Here is an 18,039-nt window from a genome sequence, read left to right as displayed (position 1 = left end):
CAGGTGGGGTGAACCTTGGGAAACTGAATGCATTTGTATGTATGTCCGCTACCTTTGGCTGGTTCAAACTCGCCGTTGCACGAGCTGGCTCACCTGACTACAATGAAAACCATACACATACAGTGAGACAATTTAAGGGAACAAACCAACAACAGCAAGCAGTTGATATTTTTGGATATTTGGGGAGGGCAGTTGAGAGTGAGAGAAATATTGTGGCGAGACCAACATTTAAAGGGATTTGGGGAGACATGGAGGTGCGGACAGCATTGAAAAGGATGAGGAAGCGAAGAGCACCAGGCATTGATGAGGTGTGCACAGAGATGATAATTGCAGCGGGAGAAGTTGAGTCAGGTGGATGAAGACTGAAGAGGTTGTTGAATGTATGTTTGAGAGAGGGTTCAATTCTGTAGGATTGGAGGAGAGGGTTAATTGTGCTGATATTGAAGGGGTAGAGGGATGTTCAAGATCCGGGGAAGTACATGGGGCATTATTGCTGCTAGGTCATGCCATGAAGGTGCTGGAGAGGATTGTGGATGGGAGGATAAGGAAAAGTGTGGAGATGGAGATTGGAGAAGAGCAGCAGGGGTTTAGAAATGGTAGGGGGGGTGACAGATGGGATGTTCGCGCTGAGACAGCTGGTGGAGAAGAGGTTGGAGGTGAAAGGGGAAATGGCTTTGGGATTTGTGGGCCTGGACAAGGCCTACGACACTGCCCTGAGAGATGGTGATGGTGATACTGAGATAGATGGGAATGCCAGAAGCAGAAGTCAGGTTGGTGGAAGGGATGTACGAGGAACGAAGGGAAGAGTTATGGTTGGTCCTGGGACGTCAGAGGAGTTCAATGTGAACATCGGTTTGAGGCACGGAAGCGCTCTCAGCCCACTCTTGTTTATCATGGTGATGGAGCTGGTAAGGAGGAAGGTAAACATGAAAGATATTCTGGGGAGGATATTGTATGCGGACGATCTGGCTGTTGTGGTGGAGAGTGGGTGGGAAATGCAGGAAGTACTGGGGGGAGTGTCAGGAGGCATTTGAAAAAGACGAGCTGAAGATGAGCATGGAGAAGCTCGAGGTGATATGGGTTGGGCAGCAGAGGAAAGAAATGAATATCAGGTTAGAAGGGAAGGAGATCAGACAAGGAAATAGGTTTGAGTATCTGGAGGGAGGGGTGGAACAGTGATCGGGGATGGTAAATCGGAGGCAGAGGTGAGGAGGAGGATTCAGGTGGGTGTAAATGAATGGAGGTGGGTGGAAGGATTAATGGCAGACTGGAAAATATCAAGGAGATTGAAAGGAAAGGTTCTGATGTCGTGTGTAACAACACCCTACCTTTACGGTCTGGAGACGGTCGCACTGACAGAGAGACAACAACAGAGTCTGCAGGTTTGTGAGATCAACTGGGTCAGGGGGATTGCGGGAGTGAAGAGGGTGGATAGAAGGAGAATGGATGAACTGAGGGAGGAGTTTGGTGTGTGCCGGCTGAGATGGGCTGGATACTTTGTGTGGATGGGGAAAGAGAGAATGGCAAAGTGAGTGGATAGGTTGAGTGAACAAGGTAGGAGGAAAAGAGGTAGACCATGGTTGAGATGAGAGAATCGTGTGAGGAGGGATATCAGTAATGTGGGATGGTGGGACATTGGAGAGATTTGGCTGAGGACAGAGGGAAGTGGAGGAGCATCGTGGTCACGGCAGGGCAGGAGCTTCGTACCATTGGACCTCGCCCCTTATAAAGGGAAGAGGAGGAGAAGAAGATGGAGGGAGAGGGTAAGGTTTATGGAGAGAGCAGCATTCACGGAGATTTGGGGAGATATGGAGGGAGAAAGTTAGGTTTATAACAAAGCTATGGACATGCACTTTGGCTCAAAATCCAAAGCACATGGTTATACAAACACACAAAAGCACATGTTTTGTTTTTTGAAGAATATTTAATGGAAAACCTCAAGTGTCCCTTTAAGTATACCCTGTTATTTTGGTGTCGATTGGCCCAAGGGTCTTGGAGTAGTTTACAGGACATGCGGATTCTACTCTGTTTTATATACTCGATGAACCCACTGCACAGAACGGAGTAACCACAAAAGGTGACCAGACACCAAGCACCTCTTACCTGGAATGGTGACTACGAAGCATTCTGCCGAACCAGCACTTGAGCAGGGTTCCTGACCAACAGGGGCTGTCTGCCACACATTCATCCTCCACCCAATACCTGTTAATAAGAAATGCCAGGTGCAGCCAGGATGCCAACTATCAACAGATGAAAGGTGGATATTTGGATGTAACCCTGCAAGGTGCGGCGTGACAGCTCTACTTTCTGAGGGGAATCCACTCGATGCTGATGGCGGTCAATGGCCGCAGTAATGCGTTATTGGATCCAATTATTTTCCTGAGAGGGAACTGGCATTGCCACAGAGGTTTTTTTTGTTAATGTTTTTTCAGGCTGACTGACATTGTGGAGAGCAATTGTGCTGCAGATGACTCTGCGTTTAGCCATGGGTAGTTCTGTCTTTTTTCACAGACTAAAAACTAAGCCAGAACCAGAACTGGACAACCCTCCCATCTACTTTCTCAACAAGCCTCTCCAAGAAGTTCTGTCACTCAAGCTCTTGGGTCTCACTATCTGCCATGATCTTTCCTGGGAAAACCACATTTCCAAGCTGGCCTCCAAAGCCAGTCGCCGACTGGGCATCCTCCGTCGTGCAAAGTCCTTCCTTGGCACACCTGAGCTCCTCGCCAAATACGAGGATTTCATCTGCAGCTCAATGGAATACTGCTCTCCCCTCTGGGCTGATGCTCCTGCCTCACACCTAGCTCGTCTTCACGCTGTTGAAACTAAAGCATTCAGAATCATTGGAATCTCCCGCGATGACGCTATCTCCGATGGCCTTTCACTCACTCACCGCAGGCAGGTTGGTGGTCTTTCCGTCTTCTACCGACTCCTCTCCGGCCTTGCCCCCCCCCCCCCAGCTCTCTGGGCTCTGTCCCCCAAATACTCCTACAGGTCGCACAAGATCTGCCAGCAACCCTCTTATGGTGAAACTGCCAAAATCAACACCCTCTATTCACCTTCACTCTTTCATTCCTCTTTTCTCCGGCCTCTGGAACAAACTTCCACACTCTCTTCAATCCCTCTCATCCCTCCAGGTCTTTAAAACAGCTGTTCACCACCATCTCTTATCTTCCCCCATCCAAAACCTTGATCTTTTCTACCCCCGTTAATTCACCCCATATCCACTTTTTTGAAATTCCGACTTCTTTCCTGGAAGTCCCAGCAGTGTCCATATGTTTTATTATCTCTCCCATCCCCCAAGCCCTTTCCCTCCCATAGATCTCTCGATGTCCCTGCTCTCAAATGTTGTACTTGTGTGCTTCCCCCTCTCTCCCTATCTTGTCTCCCGCTCCCTTTATTTTGTCTTGTGTGTCCATTTGTTTTTTTGTCATTAATGTTAGCTCTTTCACGAGCCTCGATCTTGTATACAAAAACAAAACAAAAAAAGAAGTTTGTACGTACACACACACACACACACACACACACACACACACACACACACACACACACACACACACACACACACACACACACACACATACACACACCTCTCAAAGGCTGAATCATGTCTCTCACCCATAATTAGCAGGAGTAATTCATCATCTGTCACCTATTCAATTACCCCCCCCCCCCCCTCTCCTCCATAGCTTCGACCAGGATATTACAATTACTGAGAAATTGCCCATCTCTGTGTGCCTATGAGCTGTGAAACACAATCTCATGTGCCATTTCACACTCATCCCAAAGTGGTACCTAAGCAAAAGTATTCGCAAGAGCTACAAATGGAAGCAACTCCAAAGCGAGATGAATATTCGATCCAAAGCCATGTCCTGCTGGAGAATCACAAGTGCCCGTGGAGATCAAAACACAAAAGGCCGGAGCCACGAATACCACATGGCGTGCTATACAGGGAGTAGGAACCCCACACCAAACCCCTCCAGATGATAAATCTCAAGGGGCCCAATCATGTCTCTTACCTGCAATTAGCAGGAGCAATTAATCATCTCTCGAGGTAATCAATTACCCCCAGCTGCTACTTGGATGTTATAATTATGGATAAATTCCCCATCTTGCCACTAAAGAGTTGTGAAACACAAGCTCATGCTTTGACATTTCGTGGCGTCACGGACAAGCGGTACAGCAGTTGATCACTGATGTAGCTTAGCGGTTACCTGCATTTATGTCACGTGTTAATACTATTTATATGAACCAATCAGGTTGAGTGGGAAATGCGCAAGTGCTCGTGGTTCACAGCGCTTTCGGACTCGACGGGCAATTTCTCCATCTAATCATGAAAAAATATTTCAATTGGATGTGAATTCTGGACACGATCCATCTGCAAAGTCTGTAGGATCAGAAAGATAACTAATCGGATCAAAAATTGAGTTCATCACAAAACTCCAGCAGATAATAATTTTATTATTATTATTGACCATTCATAATTGCGACCACAATGCTTGCTTAATATGATCAACGTCCATTGTTATTTCCTTTTGTTTAAAAAAAAAAATTATTGTACCTTAGTCCAGAAGAAGTTTACTGGGCCTGAGCCAGTTGTCCGGCAAGTGACGATGACGTTATCTCCGACCATGAGATTTAGTGGACCACTTGGAACGATCAAAAGTGGGTCAACGGCTAACGAAAGACAAACAGGAAAAACAATGTATAAAACCTCGTTTGCTAATAACGCCTTATTTTTAAAATATATATATTTTTTGGTGGACAAGATCGAGGCTCATGTAAGAGCTAACATCAATAACAAAAAAAAACGGACACACAAAACATACAATGCTGTAACTACAACTAGATGGTATTCATAGAATATTTACCCTGCGCAGTCAACTTGGTGCGAGCCAACTCTTCTGTTTTTGAATGTGTTTTTAGGGCAAAGCCGTCTAAAACAGTTTGTCCATCTGTATGTATGTATGTACATATGTATGGCCCCTAAAACATATACCAATCAGAGCTGAGGATCTGGTCACATGACAGGGTGATGTGATTACATCTGATGTCATTACGGCGGTACGGCGGCTGACTCTCCACACACCGCCATGTTGATTTATATGCCGTTCATGTCGAACTTTTCGTCGAACCTGTCATATATCACAATCGCCATGCTCTACCTTTACGTTTTTCATTCAGTGTGAAACACAAACAAACAGATTGTTAAAATGACCATCAAATATCGAAAGCATAGGCGTTATGTCTCTCCCAAAAAAACGGTACCCCCTTGTGGGTACCCCTATATTATACCCCCTTGTGGGGTATAATATAGATGACAGTAGATCTTCCCTCAGTTCTGTAAGTAAAACTTACCTCACGGATGTCTGGAATCTTCAAAATTTCTTTGTTTAATGTTATAAACAGCATTAGCGACTGTTTAAAAAGCTAATCATATGTGTTTGTGGTTTATAATATTTTACAAGCCCAGCTACGCCACTGTTAGACTTTCGGTCTTGTTTTTCTCTGATCCAATATGGCTGCCAGACCACGTGAGCGATGACATCATATATTTATATTCTCTAATAGAATTCTGCGTAAATCACACTCAATAAAATTCATACTAATCGGATCAAGCGTTGTACTTGTCAAATTATGACGTCATAATGAAGGCACCGATGACATCATCGTTAACATATGTAATTCCCCATGTGGAGTACTTGATAATGAGCCATGTTTAATTTTTTTCCATTGAGCTGTTTTGGAGATAAAGAGGTGTAACGTTTTTCCAAGATGGCGCCCATACCATGTGACCTATGACATCATAATTATGAATAAAAAAATTATACAGGCTACTCCTATAGTAAAATTTCATGACAATAAAAAAGCGGTTGCTGAGAAAATGAATTTTTAAAATGCAGACACGCACCCGCCACATGTACGCAACCGAATGCCTAACCCTGCTTTATGCTTCGTGAGTGCAGGGTAATGAAAGTGTGTGGACACGTGCATTGAACAGCCAGCTTCAAATACTTCTGCAAGATGACGATATTAATAATAACTAGAATGGCAATGGCACTCGGCAGAGCGCATACCTACGCCAGGTTGAACAGTTTACATTTTGTATCCCATTGATGGGTCAGATCTGAATCCGGACCTGAACCAAAATCGAATGGGCTTGTTCTTGTCACTTACCCAACTCATCCATCTAGTTTTGGCAAAATCGGCCCACAACTTCCTGAAATATCATGCTATCTATCGTTTTTGGCCCTATCACTCAAGGGTGAAGAATCACTTGGGATTTAAAAGAAACATTCTCGTATCCGGATTCTGATCTTTACCAAAATCAAATCAGTTCTTCCTGATCGCACACCCGACCTGTCCACCAGGTTTCGTCCGGATCCGGCCATAACTTTTTGAGATATCCTGCTATATATCATTTTTTCCCCTATCACTTAATGGTGGAGTATCACTTAAAAAATTATCGGATCCAGATCCGGATCTTCACCAAAATCTAATCATTTCGTCCTTGTCACATGCACTACCTTTCTGCCAAATTTCGTCCGAATCCATCCACAACTTTTTGAGATATCCTGCTATACGTATATCATTTTTGTGCCCGATCACTTAATGGTGAAGAATCACTTTAAAATTATCGGATCCAGATCCGGATCTTCACCAAAATCTAATAATTTCGTCCTTGTCACATGCACTACCTTTCTGCCAAATTTCGTCTGAATCCATCCACAACTTTTTGAGTTATCCTGATCACAAACAAATAGACAGACAGACAGACAGAGACAGGTGGAAAACATAACCTCCACCCACTTTCGGTGGTGGAGGGAATAATAGTAGCTCCCTTCCAAAGAACTTCAACACAGGAGGATGTCATTAGGCCAATCAAAGTCCGCACAATGGTTGCCAAACGATGGCTATTTGTCTGTGCTATATTTTTTAAATGTTGAGCATCAAGCAAGGAAACGGATGGGGGATGTGGATTGTTGAAGTCTTTGGTATGAATCATCCAGGGTTTGAACCACCGACCTCCCAGAATCGGCGCAGACGCTCTAACTATTACACCACTGAGTCTGTTGAACTATGCAGTATTTTCTACGACTTGCGTCAGCATCAGTGGAAGATCAAGGAAGATGATCCATGAGCAGAACACCTCTGATATCTCCCAAAGAAAAACAAACTTCAATGATGTCATTTCCGGTGATTGTTTTTCCATATTGTGATAAATAATATTTGCAATTGGTCACGGCTTTGACACCAATAGGCCTACAAATTTTTATTGCGGACCCTATAGGCATCAAAAAGCTACATACGTCGAACAAACAGTTTCAAGTGGAACACCTCGCCGCCATTAGAGCATTTAAATTGCATCAGATGTGGCAATAAATGCGAATTGTTGCTCCCAGATTGCTGGCTCGATGACAGACGCTGCCCCCCTTTCTAACATCTCAAATCCACTCTTACACACATCGCTCAGCCTAAGTGGAACACTAACACTTCTGTTACTGCAAATACTCTTGAATACAAATCTAAGAATCAACTTTTAATCTGCCCAGAGAACGTTGTATTTGTGAGTGAAAATGCATGGTAATGTGGGAATGCGAATAGGATGAGCAGAAGTCTTTGGAATGTGCAACATAAAGCCGCTGTCACACCTTGACGTTTTAGCCAGCGTATGCCGACGTATGAAAAATTTGGCTACGTTAAGAGCACGCTGAAGCACGCTGGCATACGTCGTAGTACGCCGAGCTCGTCGACAAATTTTGTGCATGCACAAAATTTGTCGACGTATGCCAGCGTATGACTCACACCAGCACTCAATTTTGATACGTCGGCATACGCTGGCTAAATCGTCAAGGTGTGACGGGGGCTTTATGAATCATGGGTACGTATTTGACTCACATTGTACGTGTATGTAGACAGCGGGAGATACCAGCGTTTTGCCTCCATACTGCGCTTGGCACTCGTAAGCCCCAGATTGTTCTTGTCCAATACCAGGAATCATCAAGGACTGCTTATAAACTCCTGAAGTTACCATTTCCATGGACCCATCACGGCTCAAAGCATTCTGGAAAACCACATGCGTTATTGAGACAGAAAACAATTCAAGTTAGGCAACAACACGTATCAAAAAGTTGAACAAGACTGTGATATGATAAATTGTACCAGCAGGATCTCCCCCCAAACCACCCCCTTTTCCAGAAGTAGGTAAACACACTTGTTTAGGAGCAAGGAGGAACTGCTGAACAAAAACCGTGGTGACGAATAGCCACTGATGCATTGCCTCGATTTCCTATAAGCTGGTACTCATTTTGCTGACCCCGGAAGGATGACAGGCTGAGTCATCCCACCTGGTGTTATTTATCAGCACCACTGGCTCAAACTCAAGACCCTAAGATCTTAAGGCAGCTACCTTAACCGTAAAGCCAACGGCAGGCTTTCCCTGTGGGTGTCGGCAGCACACAATGCTGTGCAGCAAGTTCCAGCAGAAGAGACCAGCAGATGTTCAAGGCACATGAAGTGCCGCAGTTGAAGTATGATCTTGCAAAAAGTAATAAATCCACTGAGTGCAAAGCATCTAGGTTGGTGCAGTGGATCTAAGCCAAAGAACTTTGGGAGCATAGGCAGCATTTAACCCTTGGATGCAGTGATTGGGCCTTGGAGGCCCACAAGGTTTTTTTTTGTTGCAGAAACTATGCCGTACAATTTTTTTTTGGAATGAGCCTCATTTTCACCAACTTTCATGTTGTTACACAAAATTCAGTGACATTAAAAAAAAAATTCATTCAGGCTCGTGGGAAAATCTTCATTCTTCACTTATAACCAGAAAATCCGACACGAATGCAGGCCTCCGGGCCTCCGAGGCCCCGCTTAAATGTTGTTGTACTACTATGTTATATCATTATTTTCTTGATATGAGCCTCATTATATGCTCCGATAACTTGGTTACAAATAATTCAGTGATAAAAATATGAAAATTTAAAAACTTTACACGAATACATTTGTGGGGCCTCTGAGGCCCAATGGCTGCATAGGTGTAGTATTTTTGACAGTTGTGGACATATACATTCTAAATAAAAGGATTAGTGAATCATATTTTTAGAGCAAATACTCCTTCATGAGCCTCAACGTTTTAGAGAAAAAAAGTTTAAAAACCAAGAAAAGAAAAAATCCCCCCCCCCCCCCCAAAAAAGAAATTACTTGTATGGGATTCTTCCAATTAATGGGATCAATGATTCACATTTCCTGAGCAAATACACATCCATGAGCATTGACTTGGATTGAAAAAGGATATGAAAAAAAAAAATCTTTAAAAAAATTAATAAACATTACACGAATACATCTGTTGGGCCTCCGAGGCCCAATGGCTGCATTTATCTGATCTAAACCCTTGCCCTCTCAATTATGGAGTTGGAAGAAAGAGGAGCTTTTGATCTAAACCCTCGCCCTAAACCCTCTCAATTCTAAACCCTCGCCAGGATGGCTGAGGATTTTTGACGCCTACATCTAAGAGTTAAAATGGCGTAATCAAACCACAGATTTGTGTGGAGTGCCGGAAACATCACCAAAACAAAAGCACCACTTCAACGCTCGTGCAAGACTGAGCAGCCACCGCCATGGCCGAGGTTACCAGATGAACAAACAGAGTTGGACATGACTCCCCTCCTCTTCATCCTATTCTGCTTCAATTTTCCCACCAGCGTCTCCTTCACTGCTTAACTCGCTCCAAATATCTTTAACAGCCGCTCTCCCCAACTCACCTGCGAACTGTTGCAGGTACATCCCATCAATTATCCCTATCTTTCTGCCGCTAACCCATCTGGTTTGAACATTTGGCTTTTGGTGGTGACTGGTGACACAAAATTATGGGGGTAAGAGTAAACTGAAAATTGCAGGAATTGAAAAATATTTCTCCTTATTTGTTTTGATACGAATCAACACTTTGTGTCGAAGGCCTTGCTCATCATCAAGAGGAAGCTGTCCTACAATACGTATTAACTGGGTCAAACGAACAGGAAAGGCTGAATAGCTTAGGGTTAGGATACATGTCATCCGGCTGTGATTTCCAATCCAACTTGGGTAGTCATCCTGATCCCAATCAGGCAGGATGTTGCATGAATGACGCCATCCTTCAGCGGCGTTGCTATAATATGGCAGTGGGCTAGTATTCACTCGTCGACAATTAATATATCACGGCACCATTGTGTGCCATGGCTCTGGCCAAGTTCTAAATTCCTTCCTTGGTTTAGGGCCGTTTCGGCAGCAATCTAAGATGGAGCAGCAATCTGTACAGGATAAATTCGCACCTATTAATATGTACGTTTATGATCAGCTGGGGGAACCCAACTACCCTAGATTGGCACAAAGCAACAACAAGCCAACAGAAGTGCTTTTACTAACCAATTTTTTGAAGTTCCCCAAATGAGAATTTCTGAGACTTCTTCTGGAGGTGTAAAGCGCAGAAGCCTGCGACAGACACATTCAGCTGTGGCAATGAATAAGTTGGCCTGCATATATTACTACCGGTACTACTATGAAGCTGACCAAAGATGTCAAAAGTCCTTTGTTCTGATTTGTGAGTTTCCTTTGTACTTGTAATCGCTATCATACTAAAATACGTAATTTGGTGTCTGTCTGTCTGTCTGTCTGTCTTGGGGGTATCCGTGTTAAGAAAGCTAAATGTGGCATTTCTCCAAGGCCGCTTCCAATAACAAGAAAGAGCAATCAAAGACTGTAGACCCTCACCAGGACATGTTTTCAGTGTAATTTTTTAGGCTTTTGTATTAAAACAAATACGACGGCCGAACCACGTGACCGATAACGTAATCGTTTGTTTTTTTTCTCCACCAATTTATCCCTAGATCATGCTCAATAAATTTCATCTTGATCGGATGAAGTTTTTTACTTGTCGAATAATGACGTCATAATGGAGGCACCTATGACATCATCATTAACAAATGTTATTCCACATGGCGAGTTCTTTACAATGAACCATGTCTCAATTTTTTCTATGCAGTGCTTTCGGAGATATTAAGGTGCAAATTATTTCAGTTTTTCCAAGATGGCGGCCGAACCACGTGACCGATGACGTCATAATTATTTTTTATCTCCACCAATATATACCTACATGACGCTCAGGAAATTTCATCTTGATCAGATGAAGTTTTGTACTTGTCGAATTATGACATCATAATGGAGGCAACAATGACATCATCATTAACATATTTTATTCCCCATGGAGAGTTCTTTACAATGAGCCATGTCTGAATTTGTTCTATGCAGCGCTTTCGGAGATAAAGAGGTGCAAAGTTTTTCGGTTTTTCCAAGATGGCGGCCGAATCACGTGACCTATTACATCATAATTATTATTAAAAAATTCTGCAGGTAGAGGTGCACCTAAGGCGAAAATTTCCTATCAATCGGACTAACGGTTGCAGAGAAAATCATATTTATTCTGTGCAGACAAACAGACAAAAAACAAACGGACTCAAATGCAATACCCTCTTCTCTGGCGAGTGGCGAGGGTAACAAAAGCAACAAGAAAAAGAGCAATCAGGGATTGTAAACCCTCGCCAGGATGTATTTTCAGTGGTCTTTAAGGCTTTTGTGTTTAAACAAATAAGGCGGCCGATCCACGTGACCGATGACGTCATTATTTTTTTTTCTAAACTAATTTATTCCTAGATTATGCTCAAGAAATTTCATCTTGATCAGATGAAGGTTTTGTACTGGTCAAATTATGACATCATAATGGAGGCACCTATGACATCATTATTAGCATATTTTATTCCCCATGGAGAGTTCTTTACAATGAGCCATGTCTCAATTTTTTCTATTCAGCACTTTCAGAGATTATAGAGGTGCAAACGTTTTTGGTTTTTCTAAGATGGCGGCCGAACCACGTGACCGATGACGTCATCATTTTTTTTTCTCCACCAGTTTATGCCGACATGGCGCTCAAAAATTTTCATTTGATTGGATGAGGTTTTGTACTTGTCGAATTATGACGTCATAATGGAGGCACCTATGACATCATCATTAACATATTTTATTCCCCATGGAGAGTTCTTTACAATGAGCCATTTCTCAATTTTTTATATTCAGCGCATTCGGAGATATAGAGGTGCAAAGTTTTTCGGTTTTTCCAAGAGGTGACCGAACCACGTGACCGATGACGTCATAATTATCATTAAAAAATTATACAGGTGGAGTTGCACCTCTGGTGAAAATTTCCTGTCAATCGGACCAACGGTTGCAGAGAAAATCATATTTATCCTGTGCGGACAAACAAACAGACAAACAAACAGACAGACAAACAAACGGACTCAAATGCAATACCCTCTCCTCAGACGAGGGTAACTAGAACGGCACTCAGTAGAGAGCAAACCTCCGCCTGGTTAGCCATAGTTCTAACCTCCGCCTGGTTAGCCTCCGCCTGGTTAGCGTCCGCATCTATCCACAATTGTACAAGCTGGATCCGGATCATGATCTGAAACAAAATTGAATCGATTCTTCCTTGTCACACACCCAACCGGTCCAACAAGTTTCGTCCAAATCCATCCATAACTTTTTGAGATATCCCGCTATGTATCGTTTTTGGTCCCATCTCCAATGGTGAAGAATCACTTAAAAAAATTAATAATTCTCATATCCGAATCCATATGCAGATCTTCATGAAAATCGAATCGAATCGTCGCTGTCAGACACTCAACCTGTCCACAACGTTTCGTCCAAATCCGTCCACAATTTTTTGAGATATCCCACTATGTATCGTTTTTGGCCCAATCTCCCACTAGTGAAGAATCACTTAAAATTAAATAATCCACGTATCCGAATCCATATACAGATCTTCACCAAAATCGAATCTATTTGTCCTTGTCAGACACCCAACGGGTCCACCAAGTTTCGTCCAAATCCGTACACAACTTTTTGAGATATTATGCTATGTATAGTTTTTGGCCCTATCTCCCAATGGTGAAGAATCACATAAAAATTCTATTAGCCGGATCCAAATCCGGATCTTCACCAAAATCTAATAATTTTGGCCTTGTCACATACACGACCTTTCTGCCAAATTTCGTCCGCATCTATCCACAACCTTTTGAGATATCTTGTTCACAGACAGACAAACAAACAAACAGACAGAGGTGAAAAGACACCTTCGGTGGTGGAGGTAACAACAGAGGCTGCAGGTTTGCGAGATCAACTGGGTCAGGAGGATTGTGGGAGTGAAGAGGGTGGATAGAAGGAGAATGGATGAACTGAAGGAGGAGATTGGTGCGCAGATGAGCTTGACGAGGAGATTGGTGAAATGCTGGCTGAGATGAGCTGGACATTTGGTGCAGATGGGGGAAGAGAGAATGGCAAAGAAAGTGGATAGGTTGATGGAGCAAGGTTGGAGGAAAAGAGGTAGACCATGGTTCAGAATGGAGGTTTGTGCGAGGAGGGATATCAGTTAGGTGGGAGTGGTTGGAGAGTGGAGAGAGTTGGCCGAGGACAGAGAAAGGTGGAGGAGTATCGTGGTCAAGGCAGGAGATTGGTACTATGGAACCTCACATCTTATAAAGGGAGAAGGTTAATACTAATAATATTCCACCTCCCCAAGTGGCTTTTCAACCTTGGACAAACGCCATGTTAATGTGTACAAATAGATTATCATGGTGTTTTGTTGTGTATCCCGACTGGAAGTAAAAATATTATAAACCACAAAGACGTATGGTTACCATTTTAAACAGTCGCTGCTGCTGTTTAACAATAAACTGAAAGGGAGGAAACCTGACGTTCTTGAGGCCTGACCTTAGATTTACTGTACAGTATTATATGTACCACAGAGGATAATACCATGACCCTTCCTGCCACTCCCATAAGGAGTAACTAGTACTATAAGAGAGAATAAATTGGCTGCGTGTGTGTATCATCATTTTTCTCAGAGATGGCTGAACGGATCTTTATCAAACTTTCAGAGGTTCATAGGTAAGTGCCAGCCAGGGGAGTGTTTTAAGCCAAATAATTTTGAAATAAAACAAAGTTTAATTTTTGTTGTATTTTCTTTTAATCGTTTTATAGTGCCTAAGCCTTTGCAGCGGTGTGAAAGGTAAAATTGAAATGATCCTTAACCCCATCCCTTAGTGGGTGTGGGGAAGTGTTTTAAGCCCCCACAAAAAAAGAAAAAAAAATTGATTTCTTCAAGATGCCAACAGGATGAGAACAGCACCGGGCGGGCAATGCCGGTTAACCCAGCTAGTAAATAAATAAATTTACGTTATATTGAATAATCACCGCACAAGAAACCCAAGGAATAAACATATTGTTACGGAACCCAACGTCGGCCTCTGTTCCCCTTATCGAGGGGGGATTAATCCCCTCGTCTATGACTGGCCGACGTGGTCCCTGACGCTGCACAGCAACCTCCAGAAAGGCAGGTGCGCAACCCCGTTCGCGTCCGCGGACAGATGTTAATTGCCGAGCGGTTTAGCAACCGCGGCACGAACTATTAACAAGGACTGACCCGATCCTTAATGTTGGCCAAATCGTGCCACAGGTATTCAATTTGGAAATCACAAAGACGAAACGGATGTAAAGGAAAGAAAGGCAAGGTAGGAAGAACAAATATAATTTATTACTAACTATTTACAAGTCAAAAATAAACCAAGGAAGGAGGAAGAATAATAAAATAAAGACAGAAAGAAGCAAGGAGACACAGTGCAAATATTAGCTTACCTATTGCAGTCTTACTTAAACCCAGGGACAAGACAAAAGACAGACTACAAGCACACTTACACGGGGGATAATGACAGGAATGGCAGGAGGTGGATGGCTGGAGGGAGAGGCAGGTTCAGCTGGAACCGGAGCATGGTCGGGCCGGGAGTGAGCAGCCGCCGCCCTTTCTCGATCGGCATGTTCAGCAGCCGCCGTTCCTTCGCGGCCACGGTCGAAACTGCCGTCAAAGCCCCGAAGCTGCGGTCGTTCAAAGCTGCGATGGTTCCAAAGCTGCGGGGTGGATTCAAATCCAGTTGGTTCAAGCTGCTGTCTCTGCTGCATCTGATGTGGGGGCGTTGCGTGACGGGTTCTCTCTCTGACGCATCTCTCTTTCGCAATCCTTCCCCACACTTTTATAAGGTGCGTCGCGATCAAGCCGCGCCACGCCCGTGATGGTGTCTCACCAGCCCTGATTGGCTGGTGGGGGGTCGCTGGGCTCCACCTTCTCATGACGAGTGGAGGGCAACGCCCTTCTTCCCCGAGACGGAGCACATGGCCAATGGCGGCAAATGCTGAAAACCACCCGATGCAGTTGGCAACGGAGGCTTTGGGAATGGGGGCTTTGGGAATGGAAGGGAACTACCTTATGTCATCTGATGCAATGCAGTGTCAACTAGTGGGAACAGAGCCTTCAACGACATAGAATAAGGAGATAACTATTTAGAAGGGTATATGATTTGCTACGTGCATGTATATGGACTAAGAGGACGACCTTTGACCTTTTACACTACGGAGGGTGATATTTACAACAATTCATTACACTTACAACAATACCAAAAAAGAAACAACAATTCTCAAATCCACAACACTGCACCCTCATCCTCTAGGCACATCTCGGGCCTATAAAACTTTAACTTTAGTGTGACACGTAGGTGTAGTTCCCTCTACATTTAACCTGACCCTGAGTGTGACAGTTTTAAAACACAAATAAGTATGTCCCTCTGCTGCATTGCACCCTGCCTAACAGATTTACGCCCACAGGATAACCGAATTGCGGAATGGTTCTCAAACTACACATGAACGGTGGGGAGCATTATTTACATTTGACGCTAATGGTATTTACAAAACTAACCCAGGACCTGTGTTTGTTCTTTTGGGGGGGAGACAGCCTGCCCTGCATCGACGCACCAGCACCAATATCAAAGCACCAATAATGCACCAAAACGCATAAAGCACCAAAAGCACCAACCAGTGCACAGTCATCACAGTTCATGACAAAAATAACAACCCCCTGTTGGTGTCTTGCTCTTCGGCTCCCTCTGCTGGCTATTGTCGTTCTTCCAGATGTTGTCTTTCTTCTTTGCTGGCGGCCTATTTGCAATAATAAAAACAAGCACAGAACGTGTCCATTGTGTTTTATTTATGGCCCACAGGGCCGACTATGAGTGGTTCACCTGTATGGCATAGGTGCCATGTTACCAAGGTCCGCCAGCAAGATCTCGGGCCATCATGGCCGGTTCCAGCAGAGGGGCCATGCCCCAACCCGTGGGGTCCATGAGTGGTGCTCAGCCACAGACATGTGGTCCATTAGTGGTGCATCGATGCAGGCAGCTGGTTGCGGGGGTTCTGGCACACAATGGCGGACTTCCGCACGCTCCCCTCGGTGCCGACAGAGCACAGTCCTCGGGTGGGAGACAGGGGAACAGAAGACAGGTGAGTGAGGGGTAAGGTCGCAAGGGTACACATCAAAACAGGCAATGCAGAACGAGGTGCGTACGGAGAGCGAAGTGAGAAAGCTCGTCCCTACTGTACACCCCCCCCCACCCCCACATGTGACCTACACTACCCTTGCCATTACCCCATATGTGCACAAAAAAAAATCTACACATTTACAAATTCGTCGCTACCGTCACGTCTTCCCCATACCTCCCCTATACCAAATTCGTCCCCACAATCCCTCTAACCAAAATTTGCCATCCCCAATTCATCATCAATCCTCATAAGGAGGGAGAGATGGAACAACAAGCACAATGTCACACCCACGTCATGATGCGTCTCACATTCCAAACATTTGCACAGAAAAATAAAAAACATGGCATGGTGTGGAGTTTTGTCACCTCAGGTGAGTGGATGTAGATGGTGCAAGGAGATTCCAATCCTATCTACCCTCGAAATGACTTTAATACACTTTACACTACCCGGGGTCTTTCTCTGCCAAACCATTGGCCAACTTACTCTATGGGTTCTAAAAACCAATTCCCATTGACCAAACTGTGGTGCTTCATCAATTTGGGGTCTCACTCCCCTGATTCAACTCCCTGTGCCTTTGCACAATTTCAAGACTGGGTCGTGTGGCTCTCCCAGCAGGTCTACCTACCTGCACACCTCCACCACTGTAGTTGCCTCCGAGCTTACCTGCTCCTTACCTAACCTGTCTAACTGGGGAAGGCCCTCTGGCGCTCTCCCCACTCGGTGCCCTCTCTGGCACTGGGCTACCCGGGTCCGTCCTCCGGATCCTCGGGCCCCATCCACAACTCTAACGGCTCCCAGAGCCCACCTGCGGCCTCACCTGGCCGACATCCTCACAGTGGTGGAGTGCCCATTCAACTACACATACTAACAGGCCACACGCCCAGCCATTTCCACGTCACTAATGCACCCATCCAAACACCATTCTTCCACCATGCACCACAGATGCCAATATCCAACCACAATTTACCTACTCCCTCTACCCAACTCTTAAACTACCCTCCCCGGGTATTCGTGATGGGGTCCATCCTCCCCATCCACTGCCTTCGCACCATCCACTCCACTCCACAGTTTCCACCATACTCACTCCATACCATCCATTCCATACTCCATATATTCCAGACCATTTATTCCATACAACCATGCTTCATACACCTGTATTTGCACACCTGTGCAATCACTCCTACTGGTGCTTCCTGCACCCTCCTTCCTCCCTGGACCATTTGCTCAACACAACACACAATCACCATTACTCACTCATACACTGCTCAATACACTTTCGATCCTCAAACACTCGGCATCATCTGATCTAACTACTCCCCCCTGAAACTCGCGCTTCCCAGTCGCCCCTTACATTATTGCGCTCCCTCGTCATTATAACCCAACTACCCTCTCGATGTCCCCAATACCTGTCCACTCTTGCTACTTAACCTTACCGTTACCTATGGTCATTCCTAGGTCCCTACACACTTTATCCTAACCCTCCTGGGCTAGTTTTCACTGCCAAACCCCATAAAACTATAGCTCCTTTGCCCCCTGTTTTTGTGAGGGATTGCAGAGTTGCCATCCCACTACATCGGGCATCTCCCACTA

The 18,039-nt window shown here is 44.6% G+C and overlaps 1 protein-coding gene across 2 annotated transcripts in view; it reads right to left on the bottom strand.

The window, feature by feature from the left end:
- The window catches only part of LOC137434649 (cell surface glycoprotein MUC18-like), a 128,450-nt gene that overhangs the window by 53,742 nt on the left and 56,669 nt on the right, over nt 1-18,039 (bottom strand). For both annotated transcript variants that reach the window (XM_068127802.2, XM_068127803.2), the window contains exons 8-9: nt 7,900-8,065; nt 4,562-4,677 (exon numbers count right to left, since the gene is read on the bottom strand). In XM_068127802.2, coding sequence (XP_067983903.1) covers nt 4,562-4,677; nt 7,900-8,065 — 282 coding nt within the window. The remainder of the gene's footprint in view (nt 1-4,561; nt 4,678-7,899; nt 8,066-18,039) is intronic.

Source organism: Myxine glutinosa, chromosome 9 (genome assembly GCF_964187855.1).
Source record: "Myxine glutinosa chromosome 9, kmMyxGlut1.1, whole genome shotgun sequence".
Taxonomy (NCBI): Eukaryota; Metazoa; Chordata; class Myxini; order Myxiniformes; family Myxinidae; genus Myxine; species Myxine glutinosa.
The sequence above is the reverse complement of the archived record's forward strand: the minus strand, read 5'-3'. Positions and strand labels throughout refer to the sequence as shown.